Source organism: Pollachius pollachius, assembly GCF_949987615.1.
Source record: "Pollachius pollachius genome assembly, chromosome: 3".
Lineage (NCBI taxonomy): Eukaryota > Metazoa > Chordata > Actinopteri > Gadiformes > Gadidae > Pollachius > Pollachius pollachius.
The window spans coordinates 9,942,112-9,961,570 of NC_136936.1; the positions used below are offsets into that span (position 1 = coordinate 9,942,112).

A 19,459-nucleotide genomic window follows, 5' to 3' on the forward strand; every position below is an offset into this window, starting at 1 on the left:
TACCCGGGATGATCACGTGACTAAGTAACCAGGGCTCGCTGTGATGAGCATCCAGCAGAGTGCATGTGGACTTTACTGCAGGGGAGCACAAAACGCTTACCGATAAACACGAGAGATCTCTCTCTCACTCTCTCTCTCTCCCCCCCTTTCCATATCCCACTTTATCCTCTTCTCTCTCTCTCGTTCTCTTTCCATCCCCCCCCCTTCCTCTCTCTCCCTCTCTCTCTGTCTCTTCCTCTTCCTCTAAGGATCCTTAGGATTAAGGTAGCAGTATGAATAGCCACAAACGCATGCAAAATGATTTATTACTTTCCTACCTCAAAATAAAGTTAGGATTAGCTGACCCTTTTTTTATTAATCCTAATATAGTAATTACTTGATAAGCGTTACTTTCCCTTAAAGGTCAGTTTGACCGTGATCATGTTGGCCATTCATACAATAAAGAGATTTGGATAAAGAGATATTTTTGACTGATGGTTCTGACCTGTTAGCGAAAGAGAGTCCTGAAGTGAAAAAGAAAAAGAGAAAGATGTTACGTAGAACTCAATTCATATAAATTCAGAAAACTCCTGACCATGAGCCAGTCAAGGGGTACTAACAACTGGAATTGGTTCCTGGGCGCTACACTGTGTGGCAGCCCTTAATTTTCAGCATGTTTTGATTTGTCAAATGCACAGAACAAATGTATAGAACATAAATAGAGAAGGTATTCTTTCTCTTTCTCCTCCTCTTGTATATCTTGAATTTATGAACACTTTTATGAATTACATTTTGATTTAGTGTTTTTATACACACACAATAATGAATAACCAAAGAGGAAATGTGCATTTAAGTGAGATACAACTAAAAGAATGTGCTCTGTGCAGTTATGCAATAAAAATATCTGAAACAAGCCAAAGAACATCAACATAATAACAATTTTAGACATGTGAAATGCTGGACAAGAAGATCATGCTCCAATATCTCAGAGCGTTCATACAGGAGCTACACAGCGTGTAGTTTCACAAATTCTCCAACCAGGAGCAAGGGGTCAGGTCAAAGTACCCTGTTTCTCATTTTACTGGGATGTATTCAATAAATGCATCCACAAGGAATTCCATTATCTACAGTTTCAACAGTCAATTATTATTAAACTGAATTGCACAAACATTCATGCAAGTCTGATAAAACTATAAAGTCGGTATCTTTTCTTTTTTTCATTTTTTTCGTGGATGGAAACTGATGAAACTGCCCCAGTATCGTAAGATTGAAGGTGTTGTTGCGAACACCCGGGCAGCTTTTAATGAGAGCCCCAGCGTTGAAGAGGCTTAGGCTTTAGGGATCCAAAGCTCCAAGCGGGTGGAGTTCACAGTTCAGCCATTAGCTGGCGTTTACCGTTTCCTGAGCGGCCCGTTTGCCACCATCACCCGGTTGACTCTGTAATTAGTGGCGACGCACAGCAAAGTCGTCTCAGTTTTATAATTAGCTTTCGATTTTAGCTGTGATAACTATTAACTATATTTGTGATGATTAAGGTGTGTGTGTGTGTGTGTGTGTGTGTGTGTGTGTGTGTGTGTGTGTGTGTGTGTGTGTGTGTGTGTGTGTGTGTGTGTGTGTGAGTGTGTGTGTGTGCACACGTGTACAGAATTTGAAAATGAAACAATTAAATACTTGAACTTCAAGTCCCCAATGAATAGACGATCTGTAAATGACTTGCTTTGACTTGGTGTTGACTGAGTTCAACCATTCAGTACCATTGCTCTTGAAGTTAACGATGGGAGGTTCAGTTGTATTCAAGCCAAGATTGCCATACCAGCAGATGAACCAAAAAGGGAACTTATTTTTGTATTAAATCAAATGTACTCTCTCTCACAGTTTTTCACTCTATGGCTCTCTGCTGCCCTGTACGATGCAGATGTCTCTCCCTCGTGAATACTGTCTCCCTGTGTCTCTCCCACCTTCATACTTGCTGGGTAGATAGGTCAATTTATGCATCTCTCTCTCGCTCAGCGTCTGTCTGTCTGTCTGTCTGTCTGTCTGTCTGTCTGTCTGTCTGTCTGTCTGTCTGTCTGTCTGTCTGTCTGTCTGTCTGTCTGTCTGTCACATCAGTCACACTCTGTGGTGGAGAGAGGTTTGAATTAGAATTCTTAAGTCCAACATACTTAAGAAACAGGACAGTGAGTTGAGAGGGGGGGAGACGTTGAGCTTCGGGCCAGAGTCAAACCGGGGTCACTGTAAGGCATTTTGCCCACATGGTTAGCGTGTTTGTGGGTTGAGCCAGCAGAACAAAAGACCTTCTGTCGTGGCTCCGCGTGTTGTGTCTTCGCTCTCGTGACGGTGATTTGTTACGCCTTGTGTGCTGTGTTTATCAGCGGGGGGTGCTCGGCACAGAAGCAGCTTTTTAGTTTTCACAACGAAGAAAAGGGTTGCGGGCCGTCTGGACGTAAAATAACAGCAACAATAGCAGCACATGTTGGTCCCCGGCCTTTCATCTACAAAGAGGTTATACAATAGAGAAGCAACACAATCATCGGTTATGGGGTGAATGTGAACAGACCCTGGGGGTGTTTCGGTGGGTATCCCGATCAACATGCAGGGGACAGCAGGGACGGCCTGTTTCACATGCGGGATGAGATATGGCGGGACTTCATAAGTGGAATGATGGGATGCAAAGAGGAGAGGAAATGTGCCTAATTGGCAAGAAGCAGGATTTACAAAGCATGTGCACTAGTGCATATTTATCAGCCTATTATCACAAATGATATGAGAGAGCGAGGCCCTTGATTTAACAAGCAGGGGTCGAGGTGAAGTGCATCACAACGCTGACACGGCAAAGTACCTTAACTCAGTTTGGCAAGATACCTTTTCATCACACAGTGATGCCAGGATAACAATGCAAATTGTTCAAAGTAAATTCTCAGTGTTTACCACGAATCGTCTAGACCCAACTGTATTCCTTCAGGGTCTCATTGTTTATGGCCGGGGCGAAAAAAAGCTGAGGTATTCATGCGTCTCGGAACGACATTGCGTGAAAGACATTCTGGGCAAGCCAACCATTGAGTTATTCATAACTAACACATTTGCTACAAAGTGTGAGGTGGGTTTTAACAATACAATAGCGGAGCATCTTTGAATCATGCCCGATAATCACATGAGAATTTACACCCCAGCAGCCACTTATACCGAAATAGTCGGCAGATGGCAGGTCTATTTGTAAGTTGGAACGGTAGTGGTTAAACGAGCACAGATGCGCCAGCGGTAGCCAGACGCAGGGAAGAGAGGAGAAAGTGAAAAAAAGAAAGCAAGGCGTTTGTTAAATGTTGATCTTAATTTATGGGCTGTGACTTACAGCGGCACCTTCTGATCTGAAACACCCACACCCCTCCCCCGCCAGACCTCCATTCTCACATCTGGACCACATCTTTGGGCTAAAAATAGTCTTGCTTCAGACGGAGGACACACACACACACACACACACACACACACACCATACCCTGTGAACCCTGTGAAGAGAGTGAGAGAGAGAAAGATCTTTGGCTCAAATTACATCCACTCCCTCCTGTGTCTCTTTAACTAGCTTATATCTAAGGCGGTAGCATCACTGGTGGCAGGTTCTGGCTGGAAGGCCAGTGTTTCTGCAGGCCTCGTCCACCTCCAAGCCTTTGATTGTGTGTGTGCTTGGCGAGAAGCCAGGGGCGGAGAACCTCTCTTGCTTGTACACCAGCTGATTGCTCGTGTTATTCCTCGGGAAGACTTATGGGATTCTTTCTTTTTCCAGAGGATCCTGCTCTAATTCCCCTGACGCTACGCCTTTCAGCAGAGGAAACAGAGGTAGTGAGAGAGCGAGATAGGGTGCTGAAGAGAGAGGGGAGAGAGCGATAGGGTGAGAGTGTGGGGAGAGAGGTCGGGCGAGAGAAAGGGGTCGAGGTGAGGGAAACAGGTGAGGTGTTGGAGAGAGAGAGAGATGGATGAGAGAGATAGGGAGAGAAAGAGATAGGGCAGAGGAAAAGATGAAAACTGGGGCTGAAAGCAGGAAAGAGAGTGAGAGAGAGACGAAGATGGGCAGAGGGAGGAAGAGGACTGTCGGGTGAGGGGGAGAGATGGACAGAGAGATATTGGTTCTGGTTGGTTTCAGACGGGGCTCAGCCTGTAGTTGGCGCGTGAGTGGAGGTTATGTCGGGTTGCCCCCCCCCAACCCCACCCCCCTCCCTCCTGGGAGGAAACCTTTAGTGATTCTCTCTCTCTGGCCAGGATGAAAATAGGCCTTTTTCTCTTGCTCTCTCCCACTTCTCCCTTTGTTCCCGTCATTATAACGGGCCAGAGTAAAGGTCATTGTGTTGGCTCGTGTTTAGAATGGCTCCTGCTTGAATGCCCATATTTTATAGCCGGCAAACGAATAGGATACAAACAAACAACATGGCGGCACTATTTAAATATCATATTATACCTATGTTCTGAATATGTGTTTTAAATATAATACAAATGACAATTCAATGTAAACCGAGAAGATGCAATGCTGAAGAAACGATTTTGAATAAATTGGAATGAATATTCATAGTTGTGAATATGCATGAATATGCATATTCCTGAATATGAGTATGAAGCTGCTTGCGGTCAGTGGTACAGAGCCTGGAAGCTGTATGCCTGCCCATGGATGCCCATCATCTGTTGCCATGGCTACTAATTACCAACGGCAGCTCATATCCTTTGGTAAAATGATTGGTACAGGTTTGAGATGTGTTTTCGAAACCACCTTAAACATGACCCCTGACGCTTTACCGGAACCACGCATGGTTAGTTCTTTCAGTAACCGGTATTTCAGAACAAATTGACATTTACTTGTTTCCGTGCTGTCAGTTGACTCGTTTTAGAAATCACAGGGTAGCTGTCATAACAATATCAGGAGAATCATATTTCATATTTTCATATTTTCTATGTGACTAGAGTCTGCGCAGCAGTGGTTGGAGCTGTTATTTAAAGGTACGCTCATGTTGCAAGCGTTCACCGTTCTTTCATCTTCCTCCCGACAAAACAAATCACAGCTCTGTTAGATCCCGTTCTGGTGTTTTCGGAGGAACGTCAAAGTCCCCGCCACGGTTCCCATGGGGGCGCCGCTTCGCTTCCTGTCCTGTCGTCCCCTCTTTATTTCCCATGGCGAGCATGAATTTTCATTAAGCGCTGTTTACGTCTTTCTTCCCGAACCACTGGCAAAAACACAGGGACAAGCTGATTAATCTGCGGCCCGACAATTTCCACCCATTTCCACGGAATATGTCTGTTGGTTTGTGTGTTTTTTTTTGTTTTGTTTGTTGGCTCTCCTGCCTCAGTCGTTCCTACAGAATCGTTCTGACGGCCCGAGAACAAGCCGAGCTCCCTGGGCCATAAAATGGAGAATCCCCCGCTGACCCTGGCATACCTTAGCAAAACAAAGGCAGCCATTGTTCCCACAACCTCCAGCCGGTCGCGTGAAGATAAAATAAAGTAAATTGAAAGGAAAAAAATAGGGAGAAAAGGGAGAAAAACAACACAGTCTCAAGGCTCATGTGCTACTGTGAAGCTCGGCTAGTTGCCTTTTAAGTGATACTTACTCGACCTCCATCACGCGCTGTAGCTACATGCTACGTGCTACATGCTACGTGTTGGGTAGCATCTCGTGCCCATGTCGACCTCGGCCATGTGGTTGTTTCAGTTGCTGAGGACAAGGTACTTATTGCTCAAGTGGTGTGAATGGCGTAATGTGCTTCCCACAATAAGATATGACACAAAAATACACACACACAACCCACTTACACAATCAATTACACACACATACACACACAGTAAACACACACACACACATTGCACAGACATAACACAAATAACAAACATTACACACACACACAGTACACACATACACGCACACACCCACACATAGCATACACACACATACAACACACACACACAAAAAGAGCCTAACCACTTTGTGTTTAGACAGCTAGGTAATCCTCTTGCCAAATGGCAGAGTATTATAGGGTACAGATTATGTGTTTTGTCTTCAGTCTCGGATTCTCTGTCTTGCCGGTACAACAACATTCATTTTAATGTATCATTAGTTTGGATTTTTTTTTGTTTTCTGTCTATATTTCCACAGAAAACTCTTGGTGGCTAACATTTAGCTTAGTTTAGTGTTGCCCACAATAACTACACACACATATATCTTACAAACATCATCATCACCATCACCATCGTCATCATCATTTCTCCAGATTCCCGCCAAAACGCAGACACATCAAACACATTCCCTCGCACTCCTCGCTTTGTCTTCGCCTGCGAAAGACCCACTCGGGTCATCTCCACCGTGCCGAGATGCACGGAGTGTGTCTGGTAAAGGTGAGCCCTGCCAGGGGACAGGAGGATCCATCCTGATAAACAAGCTCTGTTACTCTCTCACACACACCCCACCATCCCTCCTCCTTAGGGACAACAGTATCTGGCCCAGCTATATCATCACAGAGCGGCTGACCCATTTCTCTAGCTGTGTGTGTGTGTGTGTGTGTGTGTGTGTGTGTGTGTGTGTGTGTGTGTGTGTGTGTGTGTGTGTGTGTGTGTGTGTGTGTGTTGTCACATCCGTCCTAAGGTCACACATTCCAGGGGTGGAAGGCTTTTTCTTTTTTTTGAGTTTACTGGTTGAGACAGACTGGTCGTGTGTGTGGGAGGACTGGTTGCTTAAGGGGGATTTTGAATATATTTTGAATGACGTAAGTCGGAACTGGATCCCACGGTGGCACACACACACACACACACACACACACACACACACACACACACACACACACACACACACACACACACACACACACAATGTTTATGTTCAGCATATAAATAGTAATTTATAGTCAGATCAATGTTCACTATATACTCATCCACAGTTTTATAAAACTGGCTGCCTGTCAGCCATGTTTGCTAGGATCTATTAGGATCATCTTTTGCTGGTGGTGTTCAAATGGTGGCTGTATAGTCAGAGACCAGGGTGGGCGGAGGGGGGTTAAGATGCAAAACCTTAGCCTCCGAGATAGTAACTGAAGGAATAGAAAGGAAAGGGAAATAAACGGTGTCGTTTATCGGATTAGATGGTTGTTTTTATTGAAAAGAAAATGTCATGGGAGTCTTTGACTTGTTTCTCTGAGGCTTGCTTCTTTGTTGGTTGTTATTTATTAACTAGTGTATGGGTCTTGTTCCGGGACTGAACTCTAGAGTCAGATATACGACGCCTAGCCTTCTTAGAGCCTGTCTGAGAGAATGAAAGGGGCTGCTTCCAAACAAACCCGTCTCTTGTCACAAAGAAGGCTGTTAAAGATGTCAGTTTAAACTTTCAATGTCAACCTACATAGATTTGGAAGCATTCGTGTTGAGAACAACAATATTTCATGTCCCTGAGAAAGTGACCAAATAGTTTCCTGGCTTTCATTTAGTCATTTAGTCAGTCAAGCTTTTATCCAAAGCAACACAGTGAATTCAGACACAAGGACAAATGGCTTCTCCTCTATAAACACCCTCAGCACTATCATTTCCAGCCCCAGCAAAACATCTACAAAAAAATGACATTTATTTTCAGTTAATGTTGCCAAATATTTTGGCCTGAATAGCTCCTTTATTGTGTGCTGATAAAAGTTGTACTAATAATCAATAAGAAATTACATTAGATGCTGTGGCTGGACCGTGTAATGATTTGAACTGCTGCAAAGCTGCAGTCAACTGCTTTCCCCGTGCAAACTCACTCCACATAAACTTGCACACGTGCAAATCCACACATGCCTCGGCATGCACACATACAAATGCCTACTATGCACACCAAAGCATTCACACACACACACACACACACACACACACACACACACACACACACACACACACACACACACATACACATACACATACACACACATGTATTGTGATTGGGTTTTCAGTTGCAGCAAGTTAGTAGTATGTGTTTGTTTTTATATTAGTGTGATGTTAAGCTTGCATCTGGATGTTTTCGGACTCATTCACTCACTCACTCACTCACTCAGACACTCACACACACACTCGGGCCATCATCGTAGGTCTGTATTTTTAAAGGTCACATTGCGAAGTTGATGAGCAACGGGAGCTTTTCATCCATCACAATGAAAGCTGTTATGTTTACAATGCATTTTACAGGTTCATTACATTCATGAATCACAGCACACATCTTACAGCAGCTGCCCTTTAATGGGCAATACTCATTCAGATTTGGGTTTTTAAATGTGTAAATGCTGATGATATTATAATTGGGTGCCGCTGTATATTTGCAGCCGTGATGAATTTCAGGACAATGAAGGTCAGGTTACATACGCTGATCCTTTTTGTAATGAGGTTACTGCAGATTAAAATAAATGTCATATGTATGTTTGAGCATGTATCACACCTTTGGTAGCCTTGCCAGAATGAGGTGCTTAGAGCGATTTCTTGAAATGTATTTTCAAGGTGAAGAGGCACGCAGAGCATATCTTCCATGAAAGAAACTCATCCCCAAATACAAGTAGCTCAAAGTGAGCTTCAAATTACTAATAAATTTGTTTATATTGCGTAACAGTTACACAAGCAAGAGTGGGAAGAGAGACGTGTTGAAATGTTCGATATCATCAGACATATCGCCTCGAAAGTTATGTTTAGTAGATTCGGATGTAAATATGGTGAAACGATATGATGATTTTTAAATACGAAAGTATGATATGTTGGGAGGTGCAAAATAACATTTTATTTCATGATGTCTAATAGAAATTTGAAAGACCGTCTGGCTAGCTCTGAGACCACGCAACACCGCAATCCCAAGCCAACAGACTGGCCCAACACCTCCAACCGTCCACTAAGTGTTGCAACATGAGTTGAGACATGCACTGTTAGCCAATACTGGTGATTCAGACAGAATTGTTCAATATTGCGAGAATAGGAAAATCAATATGTTGTCATTGGTCAACTGTCATTGGATCGTGACCAGGTACTTTCAATAGACCTCCACAAGATGGATTTTATTGCTCGAAGAAATGTATCTAACCAATTACAATAATGCAAAACACTGCTTGCTACCTCCACTAGTTCTCAGCCTGGAGAATTTTTAACCTTGAGTGTTTAGGCAGGTCATGGGCATTTAAAAGAAACAATTTTCTTGTTGTTGTTGTTCATACTCTTCCCTTCCTCTGAATTTTAAGAAGGTTTACTGCAATGTGTTTTCCACGGTCTGGAGCCTCATCTTATTTAGGAAATCTACAAGGCAATCGAGCCTTCTGCTAACACACACACGCACACGCACACACACATCTGCAAGCCTGCCAATTAGCATCGGGGCTAAGACATGGCTACATTTGAATATACTCTGGGTCTCTAAAGAACCGTAAACATTTACATTACTGGGGCCAAACTACACAACAGAGGCATACTGGACTGGACAGATGGCTATGTCAACTATTTGACCAGACCGGCTGTATCGTAACGATGCTAGATTTCTTGTTATCTTTGGATAATAAAAAATCCATAATTGTATCAAGCCTGTAAGCAACGTGCAGTGACACGGTTTACAGCAACACACTGGATTCATAACAACCGCTTGTTGTATTTTGACGCATTGATCAGAAGAGAGGTTATGCCCTCGGTATGTCTGAGTGTACAGGTGTATTATGGGATGTATTTGACGCAGGTGTAATTCATTTTTCTGTTGTCTGAGGACTGCTGTCTGGCATAATCCAAGCACGGGGCAATAGTTCAATATTATGGGTCTTACAGTCTGAGTGGTATTGAATGGCCATATAAAGATATTGACTTATCGTACTGTTTTGTAGACAGAATTGATTATGAGCCGGGGAGATGACATTTAAAGACCAAATACCAGGTTAAAATGTCTGAGGGAAAGGGAACACTGTCTGATACGCCGCTATTAAATTAACATCAACTCCAATATAATGACCCCCAGTTGTACTATTTTCAATAGCATTAGGAAGTCAGAACCATCTTGTGATAAAATTTTATATATATTTCATTGGGTGGATGTTTTTTGAGTACACCATTTCAGTTGGACTTCATAACAATATTGTAATGATGATAATTATAATATTATTATTATTATTATTATTATTATTATTATTATTATTATTATTATTATTATTAATAATAATTAATAAATACAAATTTACAATCCATTCGGTTGATGCTTTTTCCATAGCATTTTTTTTTCATGAGAAAATTGTGCTAATAATAGTAATCATTTATAGATGAATACCTTATAAATATATTCAATTGAGTGTCTAACAATAAATTGAGTGCATAAACTTTTGGCACGGGTGGAAATATAGGAGATATATCAATATTTTGTCAACAATAAAATGCGTAATAAGGCCATAAGCGTGGTGTCTTTCTGGAATCATGATTAGCTGAGTTGTAGCAGAAGTGGTTCCAACTGTACTTTAATAAACTAGAAGTGAAATGTTTAGGTGTGACAGCCCAGATCCTCTTCCTCCCCAGGGACCTTCTGGAACTTTTAAGATTGATCTTTGCCTGAGGAATTGAAATGACCCAATTTAACCGTCTCTAGGATTGACATGAAAAGTTTGAATAGATTTAAATGAAACGCCATAAAAGTCTCACAGTAAACACTGTTATAATATTAGAAACCTTAAGTTTAGTCTCCAAGACAACTACGAAGCTCAGTCTTAAGGAAGCATTGCTTATCTCTTGACAGTTTCACTAAACAATTCCCTAGAAACAAGAGTCGAAATGTTTAGAAAGTGGACTGAAGGAATCTTCAGCCTGATATGTTTCCACTTTCCCCTAATAGAGTTATGTGTAACTCTTTAAAGCAGGTGAAATAGCTCTGTTGTGAAAGATGAACTGGAACTATGAATAGTCACATTCTGTTGAACTGAAACTTGATTTCACTCACACGGATCTGGGAACCATGTCTTCCCTTTCTTCGATCCATTTCGTTATGGATATTTTTAAGACCATGATAATTTTACATGAAAAATATTCAAGACATATTGACATTATAACATTAACCTCTTTCATATTGAAGCTGTACTATCTAACTTTTATAAAACCATCATATATAGAAAAAATACTTTTAAAAAATATTTTTTTTAAATGAATCCCTACAAATGGACCTATTTTGAATAGACAAAATACTAGGGATCCACTATCAAATCTAGACAATTGATATTCCCCTAAACTACCCCATAGTAACAAGGCCTCTCCACAGAACAATGAACCCCTTAAGAAATTAAGTAATGAGATGGTGTCAGGGGTAACCCCCACTGCGTGCCCATCGCCGTGTGTGTGTGTGTGTGTGTGTGTGTGTGTGTGTGTGTGTGTGTGTGTGTGTGTGTGTGTGTGTGTGTGTGTGTGTGTGTGTGTGTGTGTGTGTGTGTGTGTGTGTGTGTGTGTGTGTGTGTGTGTGTGTGTGTGTGAACCCTCCATGTAGCGATCCTTCTGATCTGATGATATTCTGACCGGGGGAGGAAGTGGCTGCAGTGAGTGGGAGTGCGAGGAGGAGGAGAGCCAGCGTTGCGTTGGCGTTCCTCCTGTGAAGACGGGTAATGAAACCCACTTTGTGGTTCCTCATCCGCCCGGCTGCCCTGTTACGCTCGCTCGCACGCATGGATTTAATCCTGGCCAGCACGCCGCAGCCACGTCGAGTTTAAATTCAAACCAAAATCCATTCCGCCCTTCCCATGAAACACACCAATGTCTTACTTCCAGTCGGAATGTGAAACTCCGGCAAAAAAAAAACCCAGCTTATTGGAAATTAATTGGCACGAACCGATGTGGGGGATCTTTGATCGTTGAAAGGACTCATTCTGGCCCGCCGCTTGCAATCGTACGCCTGCAGGCGGGAGAATGAAGTGGTCAATTATAGGCCGACAAGTTAATGTCACTCACAATGTGCACCTGTGTTCCGTTGCGCCTCACATGCTGAACTTGGTTGTACTTTGGCAGTTAACGTTGAACTTTTGAAACATTATCTGACAACAATCATGGTGCCTATAGAGCTCCATATCCTACAAAGCCTATTGCATACTAATCTGAGATATCATCCTTTTTAATTCAAAAACGTTTCAAAGAAGAGACATATACATGAACTGAGTTTAATGTGAGGTGTTTAATGGATTAAATGCAGCTGTAAAGTTGCGCTGACAAGTGAAAAACATGTCAAGGTAGTGTTATTTTGTCATGCTATGTGTCACAAAAGAATGGTTTGACAAAGGAAATGTAAGGGGGCGTTACTTGTATGTGTCTGTGCTTATTTGTACTTGTGTGTGTCTTTGTTTGTTTTTGTGTATTTTCGTGTGAACACCCTTTATGTCTGCTGGTTTACAACTATGTTCGACTATTGATTCCCATGACTATCTCTATGGCCCTATCCTCCTAGTTTCGGTTCAGTTTATAAACGGTGGGTATGATCATACTCCTACAGGCTCATAAACATAATGAATTCTAGAGAACTAATTCCTCAGTGATTAAAGATTGAAGAAATGAAAGCGCTCTGTGATTATGCTCCAGTATTGGGTTTGGAGGGAAGAGGAGATGTTTGGTGTGTTGACAGACCCTGGCTCTACTCTGTTTTGAAGATGGACAGATTTATGTTCCAGAACCAAAACTCTGCCTGATCCTCCTTTGGATAGTAAAAGCGAGCTGGAGCTATATAGAAGAATAGAGGGACAGCGTTCAAGCAAGCAGGCGAAAGAGAGAGAGAGGGTAATGGATAAAGAGAGCGAGAGGCAAGAGAAATAGGGAGAGAGGGATATGATGGTGTCCAGGAAGTTACTAGTCCGTCTCAATGACAGCTGAGATAGTGCAGGTATTTTATTCTTGTGATATAGCCCAGGTACTTTAGGGTGGGTGATAGAGATCAGACTTTAGTTTATCACACATACTCAGCCTACAGAATAACACCCTAAATCATGCTAAGGGCCATGCCAGTGATGACTTCCCTCTTCACTCTCCCCCCCCACTTCTCCCTCAACTCTTTATCTTGCTCTATCAGCCCTCCCTCTTTATCTCTCTCTTTCCCCTTCTCCCCCTCCCTAGCAAACACACACACACCGAACATCAAAGCCAAACCCAGCCACCAGCGGGGATGTCACCTGTATGTCTGATTGATTATGGTGATACCGGCCAGTCTAGTCTAGTCAGTGACTCCCAGGCTGAAAGGTTGTCTGTTCGATTCCCAAAGTCTGCGGTCGACACGTCGGCATCCTTGAGCCGGATGCCCTCTCCCCCCCCACCTACCGGCACCGTAATGACACCTATCTCAAATAATTCCCTCCCAGTCATTTTGGCTAAACGTGGATGAACTACTTGTTCGCAGCCCGTTTAGGAAACAGGTCTGAGCAGGGGCTGTAATTGGCCTCATATATCAGCTGTTATCTATGTGAGGGAGGCCTGGGTGGAAAGCCTTACCTCCCCCAGCCCCCACCCCCCACCCGCTCCGCTTTATGAGCCACCCAGGCCTTGCTCTTCCAGGGGGGGAGTTGTGCAGGGATTGTGCCGACAGAACCGTTAAAATGGAAACGTTTCGGGGATTCTGCCGGTGTGGAACTCATCGTCATTTACTGTTTACTGTGACAGTTAGCCATTTAGCTGCAAAGCGTCTTACGGTTCATTTAAATGCATGTAATTAAGGAACAGCTAGGGGTTAGGGAATCTTGCGTCAAGATAACTACAGGTTCGACTAAAATTGGGGTTGGAAGCTAGAATCACTCGGCTGCGAGTCAAATACCCCAGCCGCTACAGCTTCCCCCTCCCACCAGCCCCCATTTCCTGCTCTTTGTCACATTTCAACTCAGATTTCTGCTTTAAAAAAAGGGGCATCATCTATTCCTTTTATCCAGGAGTTTTGTTGAGTACATCTATCCGTCCTAGCTACTGTATTTGTTTCAAAAGTTGCTTGCACACTGCCCCGACAAAAAACAGCAAAACACTTCGGGCATCGGGCCAGGGCCAGGATATGCGTTGGAGGTTGTTGTGAAGTTTTTGTTTTAGTCTGTGAACATGATGAAACAGCGTTGGCCAACATTGACCAGCATCATCCAGTAGGGCGTATGTGTTTGTTGGGTCATTGTGTCAGCAGCGCCTTACCGCACTGCAGAGAAACCCAGACAGAATAATGACCGCGGTCAGCTGGTCAGAAGACAGGAATGAATGAATGTGGTCCTTTTGCGCCGGAAGATTCCACCGATCGATCTGCTGTTATGGCCGACCCTGTGTGATGAAAGAAGAAGAAATGTGAGGGTATTACAAAGACAGTAGACCAGACAGAGTGGTAGACAGACAGACAGACAGAACCACAGACCAGACCAATCAATAGCTAATGAATTATTCAATAATCTTACTTTACCCCAGGTAATACAGGGGTAAAATGAAGGGTAGTGAAGTTGTGATCTAGGGGGTTCCATTTCCCTGCCAAACAGGAATGGCCCCATGGTCCACAGTCTACCTTCAGGCCTCATAGGGTACCCCTAGGGGCCATGATGCTCAGGGGCCTGCTCCTTAAAGACCTGTATCTGGATTCTAAGTTGCTTTGGATAAAAGCGCCTGTAAAATGTTTGAATAGCCAATTGTTTTTGTCTGTCCTCAATCTTGTTTGCACATCTGTTGTCTAGCTTTCCTGTGTGCTATGTTTTCTTTGGTAACACTATTATTAAGGGTACATTCATTAACCACTCATAAACATTAGTGAATGCAATAATTGGCATTATTATTTTGCATTAGTGTTGGCTAATGCTGTATACATCCTTAGTTGGCATGAACCATTAGATAAGACCATTAGTTAACTTTGAATGACCTATGAGGTAATGCTTATTACTGCATTCACTAACGTTAATTAATGTACCTTATGTAAAGTGTTACCTATTTTATTTGATTGTGTTTTTATTTGCTCTTCAGATCCAGAACGCGGACGACGTGCTCATCACGCCGTTGGAGAAGTTCAGAAAGGAGCAGATTGGAGCTGCAAAGGCAAGACCCCGCCCACTCACGCACACATCCAACCCCGCCCCCTTATGTTGACTCCACCCCCACGCCTGGTGCAGGATGTGGGTGCTGTAGATGTAACTACCAAATAACCACCGTACTGACCTCTTTAAATGGGACCACGGTGGATAGATTTGGTCGTACTAGACTATAATTGTCAGTTGTTTTTGTTTCTCCTGGTTGTAAAGTAAAGCAGGCAAAGAAAGGTCCAAAGACCAAATGTAAAATGTTGGACTATGATGTTATATGAGCGGTGGACTAAAGACAACATTTCTCCTCTCGGCTGTGGAAGGGAAACATCAATCTCTTTCTTGTTACTTTTTTTTTTTCCATTTGCCGTGTCCATTTTTTGTCGGGCCCTACTCAAGTTATCGCAAATCTCTCTCTCTCTCTCTCTCTCTCTCTCTCTCTCTCTCTCTCTCTCTCTCTCTCTCTCTCTCTCTCTCTCTCTCTCTCTCTCTCTCTCTCTCTCTCTCTTTCCATCACAGTCCCAGTGTTATTGCTCCCATTCTCTCTGTTTACAAGATGGTTTCTTAAAAGCCAGAGCCAGTGTCACTCTCCGCCTCTCCTCACCACTTCCCCTTAATGGCTTCCTCTTCCAACCCCTCCCTCTTACCCCCCCCCCCCCCCCCTTCCTCCTCCCCCTCCACCCCTCCCCCTGCTAAACATTAGCCCAGCTGGAGGGAGATAAATAGATCACGAGTGGAGCGGGCAAATTTTCAAACCATTTTTCCAAGATCGGCAGCGCCGCCTGGGCAGCCGACAGCATGACCCGTCCAATTATCGTCCCCGTCGGAACACATCAGAGACGGGGAGGCAGAGAGACGCTGTGCCCTTATTTGGGAATGCTGCCTGGTTCCCTCTCTCTCTCTCTCTCTCTCTCTCTCTCTCTCTCTCTATGAGGTCATACAGCGTGCCGGACCCAGTGCGCACACTGCACCGCATGGCGCGCTACGCTGACTCTCTGCAACACGTCCAGAACACATACCATCACATGCCCTTCCTCTGCTCAGCGGGTCCCTCTTCTCCTCTCCTCTCCTCTCCTCTCATCTGCTCAGCAACCCTCTCCTCTCCTCTCCACTCCTCTCCTCTCCTCTCATCTCCTCTCCTCTACCCAGCTCCCCTCTCCTCTCCACTCCTCTTCTCTCCTCTCCTCTCCTCTCCTCTCCTCTCCTCTCCTCTCCTCTGCTCAGCACCCCTCTCCTCCCCTCTCCTCTCCTCTCCCCTCTCCTCCCCTTTCCTCTCCTCTCCTCCCCTCTCCTCTCCCCTCTCCTCCCCTCTCCTCTCCCCTCTCCTCTCCTCTCCTCCCCCCTCCTCTCCTCTCCCCTCTCCTCCCCTCCCCTCTCCTCCTCTCTCCTCTCCTCTCCTCTCCCCTCTCCTCCCCTCTCCTCTCCCCGCTCCTCCCCTCTCCTCTCCTCCCCTCTCCTCTCCCCTCTCCTCCCCTCTCCTCTCCTCTCCTCCTGTCTGCTTCAAGCTTCGTCCCATCTGTTGGGTTGGAGGGAGAATACCCGATCAGAGCACAACAGCTATTCTAAAGGCTGAATAATCCAAACTCCTGGGTCTTTCGTTACTTAGTCGGCCTTGGGAGGCTTTATTCCTGGGTTTGTATTTGTTTGTCTGTTTCCGTGTTTTTATTCTGAGGTTTTCATGTAGTCCTTCGCGTGGTGTACATGTAGTGCTGGTCTCTTAGCCAGGGCACTTTTGTAAAACAGAAAGAGGAAAAAGTGTTCTCGACGAGAAATGTGCCTGACTTCTTCCGAGTGGGTCAGGGTTGAGAGTAAATAAACGGATTAATGCAGAGCCATGTCGGCTCCTGGTCGGTGTTCCAGCAGCATCCTTCCGTTTGGAGATTCGCGACATCGGCTAGCATCAACCGTCCAAGGAGGAGAGCACAGAACAAGCTGTGGGCTTGTTCTGCTCTTTGTGGAGGTAACCGTAGCGACCGCGGGCTCCATCAGCATCAGCATCATCTGCTACTCTCAGCTCATATAGTGTCAACACACACTCCTCCACCTCTACCTCGGACCCACACCTTGGGCCCTGGTTCCCTCACACAGAGCTGCTGCTCTCTGGGTTACCAGCCGGAGCAAGCAGCCTGCCGACCTACTGGCTCCACAGAATGTCTGCAAGTAGCGTCTGCTGTATGTGTGCGTGTCTACATGTGTGTCCATGTGTGTACATGTTATAGTATTGTGGGGGTCTGAGCTGTAAACATGTCGATGTAGACGTTGGTGTATCATGCCCATGCACATGCACTTGTCAGTTCTTGTAAGGTCTTAAAAAACTGCATAGAGGAAGCTTCTTCGGTAAGCACCTTAAAGCGACCGCAGGTTTGATTTCGTCAGTCGTCTCTTTCTTCAAAACACCTTGTCCGTCTTCCCTGTCCTGAGGCGTACAGCGGCTCTGCAGAAATCTCTCAGTTCGCTCAGTTTGTCAGGAACAAGCTGAAACAGCTCCAGTTGGGAGCGCGATAGTCATGGATGATCGGGGATCAGAGATTGTAGTCGTTCCACCAAGGGTTCACTACCATCACATGATCCCGGGCCCCAAATGGCCCCAGGGGATGAGGGGCCCCGCCATTTTGCACTGACCGACTGAGAGAATCAGGGCGTGTCAGAAAAGGATTTACGTGCAGAAACCGCAACCCGCAACGGCTGCCTCCCTGTGATCCCGGAAAAGTCATTTTGATTTGGTCTTTTCTATTATTTTGTATGTTCTCATGTTGTTGTGTTGTGTTTCTGTTGGGGTCTCTATCACAGGATCACCTCGGCTTCAAAGCCACAGGGCTTATCCTCCCAATGCAGCTTTATTTTACATTCACACCAGTGTTTTGTTTATTATAAAAAAGAAGCGTGAGATGATAAGGAGAGAATTTGACAAAATAAAAGCCCCAAGGAGCGGAAAAGAAGAGGGAAACCGCTAACAACAGAAAGACAAAGAGAAGAAAGAAACAAAGAAAACGGAGAAAGTCGCAGGGAAGAACCGAAGACGCAGAATTGAATCTCTGTTTGTCCCTGTGGTGCCCTGTGTTGTCAAACTACCACAGAACAGCGGAAGCGAGGGAAAGTTCCTGCTCGTTATCGTTCCGTTCAAAGTAAACAGGACATGACAATTCAACAGTGAGCAAGATTATTATGGTGGAACCGAACATTAAAAAGGATCAAACTTCTCCGGGCTGGATTGTAAACCGTCAACCACATAAACAATGCATGGTTACTGTTCAAACTCAAGCCACCACTACAGACCTCAAGGAACAGATACACATGAGCACTGGGCCATGGATTAATGGTCCAGTGCTGTTCTACGCGGACCATTGAGTTGGGATTCAATGTCTTCCTTCCATACCCAAGTTGCCCATCATAAATTCAAGTTTCGACTAGATCTCAATACTAATGCCTATAGAATCTCTGTTAGGAGCAATAGTGTAACCCTGCTGGCTTGGTTTTCTCATACTCTGGTGTAAAGAAAATGAAAAGTGTGAATTTATGTCATGGAGATTTGGCGTCTCGCACTCTCCAGCTCTCCTGCTGTCTCTCTTTTCCTCATTTGTTCTTCTCTTTTTCTGCATCTCCAAATCTCTCTTCCTCTTTCTCCCTCCTTCCATCCCGCTCTCTCTCCATTCCTGACTCTCTCCCCTTCCCCATATCTTTCCCTCCATCCATCTCACTTTCCTCCCCCCTTTTTTTTTCTCTCTCTCTCTCTCTCTCTCTCTCTCTCTCTCTCTCTCTCTCTCTCTCTCTCTCTCAGTGGGGCTCGAACGTATCATGTCTTAACTCAGTTACCACAGGGAGAGTGATCCACACTGTCTTTAAAGGTTAGCTTTAGTGTGGTGCTGTTGTTCTTAGCGCCATCAAAACCCAGCACAGTGGAATATTTCAAACTGGGCAGCCATCCAGGGTTATAGTTTGATATTTCCTCAATGTTACTTTTCATTTCATTTCCCACCATATACACCCCTGTTTCTTAATGGCAGGGGGTGGGAAAGAGGCAGCCATGCTGTGCAGGAATATTGTTGGAATATAGTGTAATGGTCCATGGCATGTTGCTGTTACATTGTAAATATTCTACCAGGTTCTATGTTAGGGTGTGGTGCCTGTCAGTGTATCAGTGAGACTGATTGATTGGTGGTCAACTTCCTGGGGCGGGGCCATATCTTGGGAGGTATCAGGCGGTTTTATCTTCTATTGAGGACCTGATAAACGTACAATTTATATTATAAAAAAAGTTGCAACGGCAATTCATCGTAGGCCTATCATTTATTTCAGTGCACAGAAAACATCTAATAGTACAAGCCATATGTATATCTAAATGTACAAATATTATATATGTCTTCACGTACATGTGATATCTAGCTCAAGGTACAGGATTATTCTGCGTATATTTGTCAACCTTTCCGGTCAGCTCCATCTCCACAGCGGATGAGTCATTTGATTGAAAGGTTTGATGAAAGACAAACCAG

The 19,459-nt window shown here is 44.4% G+C and overlaps 1 protein-coding gene across 1 annotated transcript in view; it reads left to right on the forward strand.

The window, feature by feature from the left end:
- Nucleotides 1-19,459, forward strand: part of arhgap42b (Rho GTPase activating protein 42b) — a 63,962-nt gene that overhangs the window by 22,258 nt on the left and 22,245 nt on the right. The window contains 1 exon segment of the mRNA XM_079732969.1: nucleotides 14,914-14,985. Coding sequence (XP_079589095.1) covers nucleotides 14,914-14,985 — 72 coding nt within the window.